General features: G+C 39.7%; 1 protein-coding gene across 2 annotated transcripts in view; it reads left to right on the forward strand.

Moving 5' to 3' along the window:
- zmiz1a (zinc finger, MIZ-type containing 1a) overlaps positions 1–16,587 on the forward strand; it is a 142,087-nt gene that overhangs the window by 95,434 nt on the left and 30,066 nt on the right. The window contains exons 7-9 of one of the 2 annotated variants that reach the window (XM_088350982.1): positions 4,068–4,173; positions 12,161–12,196; positions 15,639–15,774. In XM_088350982.1, the coding sequence (XP_088207108.1) occupies positions 4,068–4,173; positions 12,161–12,196; positions 15,639–15,774 (278 nt within the window). Of the gene's footprint in view, positions 1–4,067; positions 4,174–10,907; positions 11,011–12,160; positions 12,197–15,638; positions 15,775–16,587 lie in introns of those variants that run through there. The other variant, XM_088350983.1, reaches the window with a different exon arrangement.

Consider the following 16,587-nt stretch of genomic DNA (forward strand, 5'->3'; position numbering starts at 1 on the left):
TCCATTTTTTTTTTAATCTTTAAGATCGATTGCATTTCTCAAATTCTTTCAAAGAAATGAAACATACTGTAATTCATTAATATTGTCTCTCATCTCATCTCATTAGCTGCACCGCTTATCCTCAGTAGGGTCGCGGGGGTGCTGGAGCCCATCCCAGCAATCATCGGGCAGTGGGCAGGGGACACCCTGAACTGGTTGCCAGCCAATCGCAGGGCACACAGGGACAGACAACTCGCTTGCTCATTCACACCTAGGGACAATTTGGACCGGCCAATCCACCTGAAATGCATGTCTTTGGAATGTGGGAGGAAACCGGAGTGCCTGGAGGAAACCGACGCAAGCACTGGGAGAACATACAAACTCCGCACAGGAAGTCTGGAGCTGGATTTGAACCCACACAGGAGGTTCCCAAGACCTTTGAACTGCGCCGCATACGCGCTAACCACTGTGCCGCCGTGCTGCCCCATTAATATTGTAATAACCTTAAAATAAAAAAAATATGCATCATTCTCCATGCATTAAACCTAATCATTTTGATAGTAGGCTAATTTGCTAATATAGATTATAAGGCTTATATAAAGCTTTTAGTTTTTTGTCGCTCCAATATGGCTCTTTCAACATTTGGGTTTTTGCATGCTTTTCATGCTCTCTTTCAATCACAAACACACACACTTGATTGTTGAAGTAATGTAATCGACACTTGTTTCCGTTACACAAGTTATTGTAACTACAGTAACAGCTATCTCTTAATCACACACACACTTTTCTACCACAGCACGGACTTCTCAAAATCTCAATACTATCAGCAGCTTGATTCCGGTCAGAATGGCGCGGGGTGGGTAGCGAGGAGGGAGGAGTAGGGGAGGTGAGGAGTATGAGAGAGAGAGAGAGAGAGAGAGGGAGAGAGTCTTGACTGCATCTGAGCCTAATTAATCAGTCTGTCAAATGAATACTGATACTAATACCAAATTCCCAAATATCGGTGCCGATCATCGGCCCGCCCGATAATCAGTCGACCTGTACTCTGCAGAGCACTGAGTGTCAATGTAAACAAAGATTCTTCACCACTAGCGCAAAATCTGCCAAGTCAGAACGCTACCACCACCTAGCGTAGTGAAGGCGCAATTTCACTTTTTTTCTTAGCTAAAAGAAAAATCCCTGAGGTCACACGCGTCCCCCTTCTCAGAGCTTTGCGCCCCACTATTTGAGAGCCAATGCAGTACACCAACACGAAACCCTGGATAACCTTTATTAGCAAAGTGTGTTTGGAGGTCAGAGAGAAGTATAGCAGGCTTGTCATGCATTAGTAATACAAAAGCAAAGGTCACCTCACCTTACCGTCGCTCAACAGTACTGAAGTCTGACATTCTGCTGTGTTGCGTAGAAATGCATCACCTCCAATGGTTAAAGGTGTGGAGGACAAAGTGCTGGAGCCCATCCCAGCCATCCTCGGGCAGTGGGCAGGGGACACCCTGAACTGGTTGCCAGCCAGTTGAAGGGCACACAGAGACAGACAACTCACTCGCTCATTCACACCTGGGGACAATTTGGACCAGCCAATTAACCTGAAATGTATGTCTTTGGAATGTGGGATGAAAACCGGAGTGCTGGGAGGAAACCTACGCAAGCACGGGGAGAACATGCAAACTCCACACAGGAAGGTTCAATCTCATGACCTCAGAACTGTGCTGCACACGCGCCAACCACTGCACTGCCGTGCTGCCCTACATATATAAAAATATAAATATGCACTGATGTCATATTTATTTCTCAGAATTGAGTGATTGCATATTTATTTTACTGCACTTTCTCTATAAAAGTAACATTTACTGACAATTGCAAATGTTTTTTCTGAATTTATTTTCACGTTTCTGAATGCCAATATGTTGCACTTCGGAATGACCTTACGATTGTTTCATTTATATATATATATGAACATATATATATATATATATACACATACACATACATATATATATATATATATATATATGTATATATGTGTGTGTCAAAGACCAGGGCAGGAAACAGAATTTAGAACCCAATGGCGTAACATATTCACAAATTTATTAGGGAGAGGAGGAATGCGTGCACACTCGATCCGGAGATCGATGGTCGCGGAATTGATTGAAATCCAAACAAAAGAGTGGTCAAAATCAAACAAATCAGGCCAAAAACAAAACAGGATCAAACGCAGGCAAGTTCACAGATTAGGCTCTTCACAGAGTTTAACAGGAGTCTTGCAGAAGTTTCACAGTTGCTCAGATAACTAACGGCTCTAAGGACCGCGTTTAAGTACTCCCAAGTACCAATAGCGGGGCTAATTGTGCGCCGCAGAATTAGGCGCCACCCGGCTGGGACCAACTGGGCGCCATGGCAACTGTGACAATATTTTATATATATATACTGGACTGTCTCAGAAAATTAGAATATTGTGATAAAGTTCTTTATTTTCTGCAATGCAATTAAAAAAACAAAAATGTCATACATTCTGGATTCATTAAACATCAACTGAACTATTTCAAGCCTTTTATTATTTTATTATTGCTGAATTTGGCTTACAGCTTAAGAAAACTCAAAAATCCTATCTCAAAATATTAGAATATCATGAAAAAGTATACAAGTAGGCTATTCAACTAATCACCTGAATCATCTAATTAACTCGAAACACCTTGCGAGGGTTTCCTGAGCCTTAAAAACACTCAGCTTGGTTCAGTAAACTAAATCACTGCTGATCTGACTGCTGTCCAGAGGACCATCATTGATACCCTCCATCAGGAGGGTAAGACACAAAAAGAAATTTCTCAAAGAGCAGGCTGTTCACAGAGTGCAGTTTCAAAGCATATCCACAAAAAGTCTGTTGGAAGGGAAAAATGTGGCCGGAAACGCTGCACAACCAAGAGAGATGACCGCAGCCTTAACAAAATTGTGAAGAAGAGCCGCTTCCAGAATTTGAGGGAGCTTCAAAGACAGTGGGCTGAAGCTGGAGTCCAGGTATCAAAAGCCACAGTTAACAGACGTGTCCGGGAAATGGGCTACAATAGCCGTATTCCCATGGTCAAGCCACTTCTGAACTCAAGACAATGGAAGAAGCGTCTGACTTGGGCTATGGAGAAGAAGCACTGGACAGTTGCAGAATGGTCCAAAGTCCTCTTTTCAGACGAAAGCAAGTTTTGCATTTCATTTGGAAGTCAAGGCGCCAGAGTCTGGAGAAAGGCTGGAGAAGAGCAAAATCCAAGTTGCTTGAAATCCAGTGTGAAGTTCCCACAGTCAGCAATGGTTTGGGGAGCCATGTCAGCTGCTAGTGTTGGTCCACTGTGTTTCATCAAGTCCAGAGTAAATGCAACTGTGTACCAAGAGATTTTAGAGCACTACATGCTTCCATCTGCTGAAAAGCTCTATGGAGATGAGGATTTCATTTTCCAGCATGATCTGGCACCTGCCCACAGTGCCAAAACCACCAGTAACTGGTGCACTGACCATGGCATCACTGTCCTTGATTGGCCTGCTAATTCCCCTGACCTGAACCCCATCGAGAATTTGTGGGGTATAGTTAAGAAGAAGATGAAAGACACCAGACCTACAAATGCAAATGAGCTGAAGGCCGCTATCGAAGCATCCTGGGCATCAATAACACCTCAGCAATGCCACAGGCTGATTGCCTCCATGCCACGCCGGATTGATGCAGTAATCCGTGCAAAAGGATTCCCAACCAAGTACTGGGTGCATCAATGGACATTTTCAAATGTTTGATTTAGTTTTGCTGTTATAAAATTATTTTTTTTACTTGGTCTGAGGAAGTATTCTAATATTTTGAGATAGGATTTTTGAGTTTTTTTCAGCTGTAAGCCAAAATCAGCAATATTCAAATAATAAAAGGCTTGAAATAGTTCAGTTGATGTGTAATGAATCCAGAATGTATGACATTTTTGTTTTTTTAATTGCATTACAGAAAATAAAGAACTTTATCACAATATTCTAATTTTCTGAGACAGTCCAGTATATATAATGTATATGTTTAGATATTTGATATGGATTTATAATATGTATAATCCTCCTGTCTATAGGTGGTGAGTCGTGTCGCGGCCCAGCAAGGATTTGACCTGGACCTGGGTTACCGGTTGCTAGCTGTGTGTGCAGCCCACAGGGACAAGTTCACGCCTAAAACTGCTGGTAAGACTTTTCTGAATCCACTCAGCTTCAAAATACACATTTTTTCTGACTTCTACCTGGGCCATTCAAGTACGTTTGCAATTCTCAGACACACATACATACAAGTTGACATTTGCCCTCTAAATGCTACACAAATGATTTAGGATTTGGCCATGGTACCCAATTGATTTTTTTATTTTTACTTTTCTTTTGCAATTGTTAATGTTCCTTGTATTTTGCTCAGTAGAATATGAAATTAATGCTGTATTTTCCTTTTTATCTTTTTCTAACTAAGTTAAAACCCAATGAAATCAAGACCTCTTTCACAACGGTGACCTGGCCAGATTGACACACACATTAAACAAGACAGGCAGCCAATAATAACTGAAATACAGTGCACTAAAATCAATGGAATCAATAAAGTGCAGGACTTATTTGGAAAATAACAATGTAACAACATAAGTCCTGTTTGGTTGAAAACCTTTGTTGGTTCTTAAAGAAAAAGGGGAACATTTTTCAATTAAGCAAGTTCTGAGAGATTTCGGTCTGATTTTCCAGCAGATGGGGTGTAGTAACTTGAGTGCCATTTATCCCGTTAAGTTTGAATGTGAGAGACTCAAGATCAAATTATGTTTTGCATCTCTAAGGCGTAATGAATTCCTTAAATCCTTAATTAAATAAGCAGGTAGCCAAGAAGAGTCTTATAGATTCCCCATCCAATGTGTATGCCGCTTTAGATATATTGGAAGCATTTCATTTTATCCAGCAGACACCATCATAGGTGTTGTAGAAAGAATCTCTAGATTGATACAGAACACCCCCCTGCCAGCCCTACAGAAACTTCTCCCCCTGCATTCTATTTGCAGACCCGAGAGTCTCACCCTACCCCCCCCCACAAGGCAATCCTTTGTTCGGACCTTTTACTTCACTATCAGATGATTGGATTACCAGAAGCGACTGACAAAGTTTTCCATTTTAATGAAAAGATCTGTCTCTGTGTTCTGGTGGCATGACAGACCGATGTTTGATGATTCCTGATCAAAAAATGCCTAGTTAAGGACATTTACCTAAACAGGCGTACTTGACAAAAAACTAACCATTTGCAACTAAATTGTGAGTTACGTTTTTGTTAATCACATCCAATTCTGTGTGCAATATGAAGACGGGCCCCACAAGATAGGGACACATGGGGGAGGGGCCATCGTCCCCTCCTGCACCTGCTTGGGTGAAGTCACTTGAGGTATAAAAGGAGAATGCACCCATCCCTCATTCCATTTTTTCTACCGGACGAGGGAAACCTGACCATCATCTCCCAACCACGGGCCAACCCCCCGGAATGCAGGGCCAACCGGTCAAGATCTTGATCATCTATTGGTCAAGATGTGATCTGTCAGCCCAGCCTGATTCTCTCAGATATCTTGCGCTCAAAATAACTTACTATGCATTGGTTAGGTAAATTTTCTAAAATCCGCCCAACAATATAGATTTCTGTGTTTCTGTAAAAAACAACGTTGCCAGCTTTCTTACACTTCAACCTTCCTTCCCTACACTGTACCTTTTTCTTTTGTAATTAGAATCGCACAATTTTATTTTTATATTTCCTTTGTCTGTTTTGCTTTTCCTTGCCATGTGAATAAATCGAAGTTTGTTTAGAATCAAAGTCAAGTCAAGTCAAGTCATGTTTATTTGTATTGCCCTTAATCACAAAGAGTCTCAAAGGGCTGCACAGACCACAGATTATTGCAAACCACAGATATTGTCAAAATAAAATATAGGTTATTCATATGCTATAGAATAGAAGTGTGTTTTAAGCTTAGATTTAAATATTTCCACTGAGGTTGCAGATCAAATCTCAGGGGGGCTTTTCCTTTCAGTGTAAGAAAGCAATTAAGACAGCAGCTAGCATCAAGTGTCCTTGAAAGGAGACATATCTCTACAAAGATTGTAATAAGTCCTATCTGAATGTAGCGGTTTCCCACAAGTTTTTGATCCATGCCATCACCACATTGCATTATCTATTTGTGTGTCTATATTTTTCAATACATTTATATATCAAATTTGATCATTCTAAAGCTAAAATTCATATATTTTGAGGATTGCTTCCTATAAAATGAGACTTTTTTGGGGGGATTAATTCTGGTGGGGAATCCTGAGCATCACCCGCTGGTCAACTCGGAAACCAATGAATGCGAATCTAAGCCAAATTAATATAATTTAAAGCAATTCTCCCTACAGTGCCAAGTACAGGCTAAATTATATTTATATAATGTAAGAAATATTTGTTCTAGAGCAATACTGCTTTCTTTTTTCCCCTTCAGTGTTAACATACAAATCAAGTATTCCTTTGCAAAAAAACAGTCAATTGGAGTTTATAGGCGCAACACGACTGATGGTCTGGTGGTCTGTAGGATTAGCTCATTGTGCTAATCCCTAATCTCATGAACAGATTTTCAGTATCTGTCGCGAGGTCAGATTGCATTAGCGCAATTAACAACTACCTTCAACGTTAACACAAATCATTTTATTTCAACTTTCTATGAATTCCCAGATTTACTGACTCCTATTACACAATACTTATGCAAATAAAAATAAAATATAGGTTTAGAGTTAGGTTAAAAGTTTGCTGCACCTCTAAAATCTAAAATTGATGGTGCGGTTGATGCCGGTGTGTTGAGCAAATACCAGCGACCCTGACAGATTTAGCCGAAAAGTTCAGGCAAGTAATCAGATTAGCCTCATAATCTGTCAAGGGTCTTATGTTGCCTTGCGTTCCATTGTCCTGGCCCTCCAAAGTGCACAGGGGATAATGCGAATTAGGAAGATCCTGTTTGATCCAATTGCTGTTTATTTCAGCCCAAAAAATATTGTATTCCAATACATAGGTTCAGTAGTGATTGTTTAACTTTAGCATCAATGCTAATAATGCCAGGTGGAGGCATCTACTACTTTGACTTCCTTTCTATTTATTGTACCATGTTATTTAGTTTTTTAAAAGTTCAACATGATTTAAACAAGACACACACTCAGATTTGAGGGAATTTTCTTTACTAATCATTCACAAAGAAAACTTGGATAGAACACACAAAAATTAAAGAAAAGAATAAAAGACGAAAAACAATAAAAGTTGGGATCTTGTCTGGCACAATTCGGATTGAAAAACTGTGGTTGGCTTAATTTTGATACTGTAGATAGAACTTAAGGCAACTGGACGTTATAGTAATTAGATCTAATATCTCTTTAACCGCACCAATCGATAACAGCAACCACTGGATGAACTGTGGTTCCAGTTCGATGATGTGATGATGATGTGGAGGCCGATTCAGAGGTTCCATGCGGTAGAGCTACAGTCATTAAGTTTGTAGGCGGGACCAGAATCACTGGATGCAGCGCGTTGAAGCTGTGGTTCTGTGCGGGCTGCCAGCAGGTCCTTTCGAGGGGCGCTTCAAGGCCGCTTGCTCAATCAGGGCTTGGACACTGGCTAGGCAGAATGGCAAAAATATATGACAGTGGGACGATGAGGGCAGGCTCATTGGATAGGTTAGTGGGGCCTGTTGTTTGGAAGGGAAACTGCAGAGGGGAATAAGATTTTCCTGAGGCAGAACCTCCTTAATCTCATTGTCATGTATCTGCGCCCAGATGGTTGTTGAATGACGTATTAGTGTAGTGGGTGAGTGATTTCCTTTTACACAAAATAATATCTAAAAAAATGAAACAAAAAAACCCTATTTTAAAAATTAATAAGAAAACTAATCTGTAATAAAGACAATAATAGAGCAAATGATAAAGACTTTAAAAAATATGTAAGCGGAAAGATCTAATCAACAAACTTGGCTCAAAGGAAGAAACTCAAGCAAATGTTATGTGCAAGGTGCACCCACTGTCCTTTAAGCTTTGTTTCAACAACAGTGTCCATGTCTTCCCACAACCTAGAAGCCCATTGTTCCAATCTAAGATATATTTTGCAGTTAGATTTGGAAAGTTGCCTAATCTAATCAGTTTATTTGTCGACACTTATAGTCAATGCACAGTGAACAGATTTAAAGTGGAACAACAACACAAAAATCCCTTAAAATAAAATGTAATTCAAAAAATATTAACTCTACAGTGCTACCAATAAATGATAAACTGCAAAAAGAATCAACTATTTACAATTCTACTTTAACCAATTATACACAGATTCTCTGAAAAACACGCAATAAATATAAAATACAATAAGTAAAACAAAAAGCATTGAGCTTAAACATTGAATTTACTTCTGAGCAATTAATATAATTAAAATTAGTTGATTTTTGGATCCTTTTTCTGTTTTTATACATACAGTACTTTCCTATATTTTCTACTGTATTGAACTCAATTATTACCCAATACCTGTAGAGCCCTTTCTGTGTTTGTAAAAAAGTGTGATGTAGACAAGCTGCGCGTGCATTGCTGAAGCAGAACGTCCGAATTCATGTCAGTTTATACCGATCCATTGACACAAAAAGATCGTAGATCATAGGTAAGAACAGCTCAAAATAGCACAAAGAACGTGCTCAGCACCAAGATAGTGCCTTTCTTTATTCATCAAAGCTAACCCTAAAATAACGTTCTTTTGATCTTTTGATTTCTTCCGTTTGAAGTTACTGGAAATGTCGAAAAATGAGCCTTGAAAGTGCTTAAAAAGTGCTTGAATCAGACCATGAAAAAGGTGTACGAACCCTGCTGTTTACACAAGACTGAACTAAGTCAAAAGGTGAAACACTGCACATCCAGGGCAACATCTTTTTCAAAATCCCATGAGCAAAGGATTTAAATCCCTCTTTTGTTTAGGGGTTGACAGATCTGGGGCCCACACCTCAAGACTAAGCCAACTTTGGCACCACCCGACCCCTTGAAGTGTGGCAAGGTGTGCTGTGTAACCAGTATTGTGGAAAATAAGCTTAAAGTGTCCCCTCGTTATCAAACTCTTCTATAACACCCGCGCCCTGCCGCCCTTCACCTGACTCCGTTCAACCTCCCAGCTGTCCCCAGACCTCTGGTGATGGTACATTTACAGTGGGAGCCCGTAAGCGCAGATTCCCCCTTCGATGATTGGACAAGTCGGGAGGAACCAGAAGCCTGCCTCTGAATAACTGATGTGCACTCTGCAGATGCCGGACAAGGAGATATAGACAGATCAGAGAGCCGAAGAGGAGAAATTGAGCAGAAAAAAATAAAAAGTAAGGAGCAAGGAGGTAATGACAGAGGTGGGGGGAGTCATGAAATAGACTGATAAGGTGCAGGAAGCGGCCAAAGTTCAGTGACTTTAAACAGGATACCAGAATGAGATGGCCTGAGCTGGACTTTTGTTACTCTGCGGTAAGTACGTAAAGCATGTCTGTTGGTGTCCATGGAGAGTGTTTTGACTTGATTCTGTCCAAGTTTGTTTCCATTGCGACGTTGTACACACTATTACATAGAAGTGAGTCAAAGGCCAAACAGTTGAATCATCTATTCAGAAAGAAAGTATTAAACAAAATCTTTTACAAAATTTTGTTATTTTCATTGCGTCTTTACTTTATATAATAATAACGGCTCTTTGAATAAAAATATTTATGAATAAAGATAGATCTCAGCTGCTGTTACTGTACGTTTTAACAAAGACTTTTACTTTTTGTGTATATTTGCTAGGTTCTGATTTTTCTACTTTTGGGTTATGTGTTTATTAGGTTTCTTTCGGGTACATGGGTGTTTGGCACTGTCTCGTCAATTAGTGTTGTGTAATTCCCTCCCTGGTGTCAGCCAATCAGCTCCCTTTTCCTTGTGTGGCTTGTTCAGGTATTTCTGTTTGTCCTATTAGGCCATGTATATTTACTTTCTAATTTCTCCTCAGTTATAGTTAGGTCATTTTCATTGTATATGTTCACATACGGTGAATCCCTCACTATAATGTGGTTTACTTTTCACAGTTGCGCTAATTTCACCGTACATTGTATTCTGCTTTCTGATTGGCTAAACAGCCAGAAGACAGTACATTGGTCATAAAAAATATCTGTATAGAGTAAGTTTGCTGATGATATTGCCGAATTGGCTGGAGACAAACGGGAACTCAGAGAGCTGGTTAATTGCCTGGAGAAAGCATCAAGCGAGACATTGACTCTCACAGCAAAACTTTGAAGAAAACAGGCCATGGAGATGTAATGCTACAGGAAACTTCAAGGCATTAGCTACTTAGCCCATGTGACAAACGAAACCGTGCGCAACACCATCAGAGGTCACATTGGACCCTACGAAGAACTGTTTTAAATTGTTTGCAGACAGAAACTTCAGTGGTTTGGTCACATCACAGAATCATCAGGACAGGCCAAGATTATTCTCAAGGACACAGTCAAAGGGGACAGTAGGAGAGGAAGACCGGAAAAGAACTGGGCAGACAACATTGAGAAATGGACTGGTGCCAACTTTGCCACGACCCAAAAACAGGCCAGGAACAGTTAACAGTAGAGACTGCTAACCTTAGTCGCTTTATCAGTACTCCCAAATCCTTTCAATTGTGGACTCCCGAAAAACGCTGGACTGTGTAATGTAAGATCAAACATTCGGGAACTCGGTTTGACCCTCATAACAACAACCCCCCCCCCCCACCCCCACCCCCCCCCCCCCCCCCCGAGGACAACAAAGTCAATTAGTACTTTGTTTCTTTGTTTCCTTAACAATGTTCAGCACGTTGTCTGTATGACTAAGGCTTGGTTCACACTGCAGAGCTCAATGCTCAATTCAATTTTTTGGGGGGGTGAAATTGGATGTTTTTGTGAGAACGTTCACAGTTCCAATAAATGTGGACTTGTATGTTGTCTCCTGTGTGAACACAAGTGTCCCGCAGGCACAGAAGAGGACACGGTATGTGCTCAGTCTTTGCGGAAATACTTATGGATTATAATAGTGGAGCTTATCTATAAATTTTAAAGTTATTGTTTTACCAGAGGCAACACATGTACAACTTTATAATTTTAAGAAGAAGTTTAAGAAGAAAGATAGCCAGGATTTTGACTATGGACTTTTTGTGGGGTAGTGGCAGCATTCTCTTTCATAGAAAAGTGTGGTTGCAGAGTCACTGCCAGGAGTGGTGGGATAATGATGTGAGTGTCTTCACTGACTCGACCTCATTCTTAATTTTCAAATGACCAAAAAAAGTTTATATATGGCTATGTGATCACTTGTCCTTAACACTGTAATGGCAATAACACCTGAATAGAGTTATTCCCCCAAATATTAATAAATTCCATAAGCTTGCTTTCCATCCATTGAATGCTCCCCATGTTTTTGTCTGCCATGGTTGTTGGTATATATTATTTATTTCCTCCAGAAATCTGATATTCTGTTTCCAATTGGAGCATTGACCGTATTTAGATGTCGTCATTGCTATTTCTTGTCAGGTTTGTTTCTTGTTTTGACAGCTTACTATTTACTTTGTTTGTTATGTTGTATCTGGGTTTGGTTAATTAAATACCATTCTTATTTTTTAGCACGCCACGCTAGTTTTCTGCTAACACTGTGTATTGGGCCCAACCCAAACTGTGACAATAGTTTACATTAAGAGAAAAACTGTAAAATAACTGGCATTTGTCCCCCCAAATTTATATCGTTTTTTGTTGTTGTCGTTTTTTTACCAATTTTTTGGTATGGGTTCGTGTCTCATCCAACACAGGCGCTTAAGTTAGGTTAGCTTGGTGCTGTGCTTACCTTGATACTCTATGATCTACACCTTGTTGTAGTTGCATTTCTTACTTTCTTCCACCCCCCTTTTACAATGCATATAGTAAAGCCATAGTTCCCTCTATTGTAGTCGCCTGAGCAGACTTTAATTTTGAATGTAGTTCTGTGTTTGCCCACTCTTCCCAAGCCGAGGCGCGCAAAGTTAAGTGGTGCTTTGCAGCGGGACAGCTGGGCATGTGTGGCGCATCAAAATCCTCTCCTGCCATTCCAGTACCGCAAAATGTGTTGTGGTGTTAACACTGATTTTTGTTCCTGTGCAATTTGAACCCCACAGAAACCAGCACCTGCAGGAGATGTCAGACTGACTCAGGTAGAGCTGCTTTCTCTTGCTGGCTGCAGCATATTTGCTTTGTGACATAAACATACATACACTGGCGGGGAGGAAGAGCCACTACTCCCTTGGCCACCACCTGTTTTCTGTTAAGCATACCTGTCCCCCCCTCTTCCCCCTCTGTGCGCTCATTTCTGCTTTCCTGCCAGAGGAGATGGATCAAATTCTCTTCAAAGGGACCTTAACATCCACTATTTTGGGGGGACTGCACATTCAACCAGTCTTTTTAAAGATGTTAGGAGTTTTCTTCTAAGCCAGGATTCTGTCTGCTGATCAATTTGACGGTGAACAGAGAGGAAGTGGGGCAGGATGAGGGCCAGGCATCACTGCTTAAAGGCTTCCATCTCATTCCAGCAAAAAGCATGAATCCCATCTCATTCACGAGATTTTATTATCCCTCCATAATGGACAGTATTAAACGCCTCCATTGCGTAGATTTACCCACAAGTGTTTTTAACAGATGTTTCCTTTAATCATCCTATGCATTGTCTCTTAAGGCTGCTTTGTTTGTTGCTATAAAATTTTCTATGTATTCTTTTGTTTATTTTATCCGTGTTTATTGGCAAAAATACTACAGATCCGCATGTACCTCAACGTCTATTTTCTTTTATTAGTACCAGTGTCAGGAATTTGTATGAACCGAGTCAAGCAGGTGGAGGCCTTGCGGCACTACCAACAACTGCGCACTATATAAAGTGTATGAAGCTAATCCAGCCCATTTTTGCGGGTGCTTAAGCATTTCCAAATAACCCAAGCACCCCAAAAATGATAGGACTTTCGAATTATATTTTCCTTCATAGAAGACAGGATAAACATGATAAAAAAATGCTAGATACAAAACAAAAAAAGGTAAAACAGAACAAAAATGTTAACAGCGCAGTGTCGGAATTACTCCCCTGCCTTTAAATGGTTCAGTCCATTTGATTCCTACCATATAATATATAGCACCTTTTCTTTTGGTCGACTAGTGTCAATAGTGGCATAAAAGCAAAGTCTGTGGAGGCTCTGGTATATTATGTTGAACAACTATTTACCACCCAATACTATTACTTTGTTATCATCAACAGACATTAGTTCTTAATGAGATGATTTAATGCAGCTAAAATTAGGACTCCTCACTTTAGCTGCGTTAAATCGTAGTGTTTCTGCTAACCATAAAGTGTAATGTGAATTTCACAAATGGGAATTGACACTTCTGAACAGTGTTGAATGATCTTAAATCACTTCAAGTTAATGAAAAAGAAAAAGTTTAACCAGCCAGACACTCCCGAAACTCAGCACCACACTGAACCTAAAATAGCCCCATGGTCCCAACCAGTGTTCCCGCTAAGCTGCGCGCGTGCGCAATTGCGCACTGCTCGCACATTCTCAGCGCACAAGAAAATCTAGCCAGCGCACAAAAATCAGGGCTCCAAATTGCTAATTAAGAAGCGACTTAAGTCAAAGTTACAGTGCATGAAGGTAAAAATACACTGGTTTCCTTGACGTTGTGTCCTAAATGCGGTATTTTGAAGTCGAGTCGAAGTATAACGAAGTTGAGTAAAGTTAGTAGAGAAACGGCTTCTTCAACTCGGCTCACTAAAAGGAACCGGCTCTTCAGGTTATTTTTGCTTCTTTCATCCCAACGTGACAAAATATTATGTAAAATTATGCACAACATGACTTAAAGGAAGGGGGGAATAGAACAAAAAAGAAAAAAATACCAAAATGAAAAAGTAGTGAAAAGCTGAGGAAAAAAAGAAACAAATGGAAGAGAAAAAAGAAGGAAAAATTTAGAAAAAAAAGCCAGAAAAAAGAAAAGAAAGAAATGTAGGAAAAAAGTAAATAGAGAACAAAAAGAAAAAAAGTGACAAAAAAAGTAGAAAAAAAACACGGAAAAAAGAAGAAAAAGTTTGTGCTGCATTCAAATAATTTCCAATTATCTCAAGTGAATCTCGTTGCCATCATTGTACTACCACTAAAAAATGTGATTAAGTACAGTTCTGTATCTTACAACCGACTAAATAAGCCCCCAAAAATGTTAATATTATGCGACAAAATATATCAGGAAATAAAAAGAAATGGATATCTTGTGAAAGAATTGTAAGAACAAATGATGTTTGTAGGCCGTACAACCTTTGCAATAATACATTAGTCAATTCATTCAAAATTGAATTTTTTTTTTTGTATTGCCGGAAACTCAGCAAAATGTAACGTGATGTCAGGTTTTGGACATGTTTGATAATGACTTTGATGCCACACTTGGAATTGCCGTTGCTCACTGTTGTTTCAAGCGTTTCTCACCAACTTTGTGTGAACGCTCAGACTCGTGGAAAATTAGAGGCAACATTGGTCCCAACTACAGTTTACGGTCTCGGTGTCACCAACAGACCCTGTTTTGCCTGTACGTCTCTATGGAATCCTGTATTAATAAAGCTTGGGTAAGACACTGAACCCCTAATGCCCCCAATAAGCAGGTTAGCGCCTTACATGGCTGCAAGGCCGCCATTGGGAAATGTGGAGCACATTGTAAAGCGCTTTGGGAAGTCATTGACTTGAAAAGCGCTATATAAATGCAGATCATTTCATTTCATTTCATCGTAAAAAGTCGTGGTTAAAGATATTTGTTTTAACAAGATGCTCATTCAAGTGGTGTCTACTAGCCTACTTCTTGACGTTCGTCATTCAGCCAAGACGCCAATGTAACACATTGGGGGAATTCTATGTTGATGACCTTTAGTTTTTTCAGTATAAAAAAGTTGAAATGTTTTTACATCTATAAATATTTTAAGTGATGTCTTCTGGGATTTTTGGGGGGAGAATGTGTTTTACATAACAACGTAAAGTTGAAGGTTTAAATAAGTTAAAAGTTCATTGTAGAATGAAAAAAATAAATGTTGTTATAACTCAGCAAAATATTAGATTTTATACTATGGTGCATTACCGCTTCCTTGCTGACGTTTCCATACACTTGTGAGAAGGCCTGGATATGCTAACTCGAAATCTGATTGGCTAAACCAACAGCTTTGTGAAGGTCTCCAGGCAGATATCTGATCCTGGCAATAAGTAATAACTGAGATGTGATTGGTTAAATGCTTAAAATTGAAAGCACATATCTGGAAGCACCATTTCCTGTCGTGTGTCTTGGGTAATTACAGCCTGGTGGCGCCCATCCCACTTAAGGCAACATGATTCAGGTATTTTTTCAGGCCGCAGATCCTGACAGCCCACCTCTTTGTAATATGGATCACATATTTTTGCGTAAGAGCTGCAGACAACTTAATGTATTCATGAAGTGGAACACTGAAACCCAATTTGTTTTTGAGTCAGGTTGCCCTCCAGAGGCTGGTGCAAGATCCATACATGCAGACGTATGTTTGAACCACAGCTGCATAGACCTAACACATATTTTTCGGCGGTCTGTGTGTTTTCATTCTGGCAGCGCTGTTGTCTTCGTGGTGCGAGGAACTTGGTCGACTGCTTCTGCTGCGTCACCAAAAGACCAGGCATAACGAAACTCAAGGGAGAGGGCCTATGCAGCCCAGCATGAACAGCATAAAGGCCGGCCTCACGCACAGGTAAGCTATTGTTTCCGATCATGGAGCCGAACGATAGACCCCTGTAAAATCCAATATTGTAAGCCACAATTTGGTAATCTATAATATTAGTCAAAACCACACTGGTAAATTTTGGTATTATGATTTAGTGATCAATTTTAGTGTTGAAAATTAAGTTTGAAGAAACAAACCTGTATAGTTGATCCCCAATGTTTTTGCTAACTGTAAATTCCGGGCTACGAGCAGTTACTTTTTTGCGACATTTTAAACACTGCGGCTATAAATCCGGTGCGGCTTATTATTTTTTTCCTGGAGGCCCCGAGGAAAACGGCGAGCTGCTCTTTTTTGCAACACATGCGCTCTAAATACAACACACCGAAGTGACATCTGGAAACATTTATGGCACCCTTTTAGATGAGAAATTTGTCTAATCTTTTGCCAAATTATTCATATTAGGGCTGCAACAATTAATCAATAAAATTGGTTAAATCCGATTATTAAAGCGTTGGAAACTAATTAGATAATCAATTTGTTGTATCACGTGATGTAGAGCTTATAAGTATATTAAATCAATGAAAATAAGTGGGCACACAATTCGGTTGTGATGCTGTAGTTTTAGTACCACTTTGGCCCAACAGAGGGCGATAAGACAGTTTTAGTAAAAAAAATAATAATAAATTGAAAGTTGCATCATTACAAATAAAAATGGCATGAAAGTTTCAAAATTTGTAGTGTTTGAATGTTTCAGATTCAAACAAAGTTAACACTCTTTAAAGGAACAGAAAGTACAGAGAAAAAACTGAAAATAAGTAAATAAAATAAATAAAATAAAAA

This window comes from Urocampus carinirostris, chromosome 13 (assembly GCF_059441175.1).
Source record: "Urocampus carinirostris isolate Australia breed hairy pipefish chromosome 13, RoL_Ucar_1.0, whole genome shotgun sequence".
NCBI lineage: Eukaryota > Metazoa > Chordata > Actinopteri > Syngnathiformes > Syngnathidae > Urocampus > Urocampus carinirostris.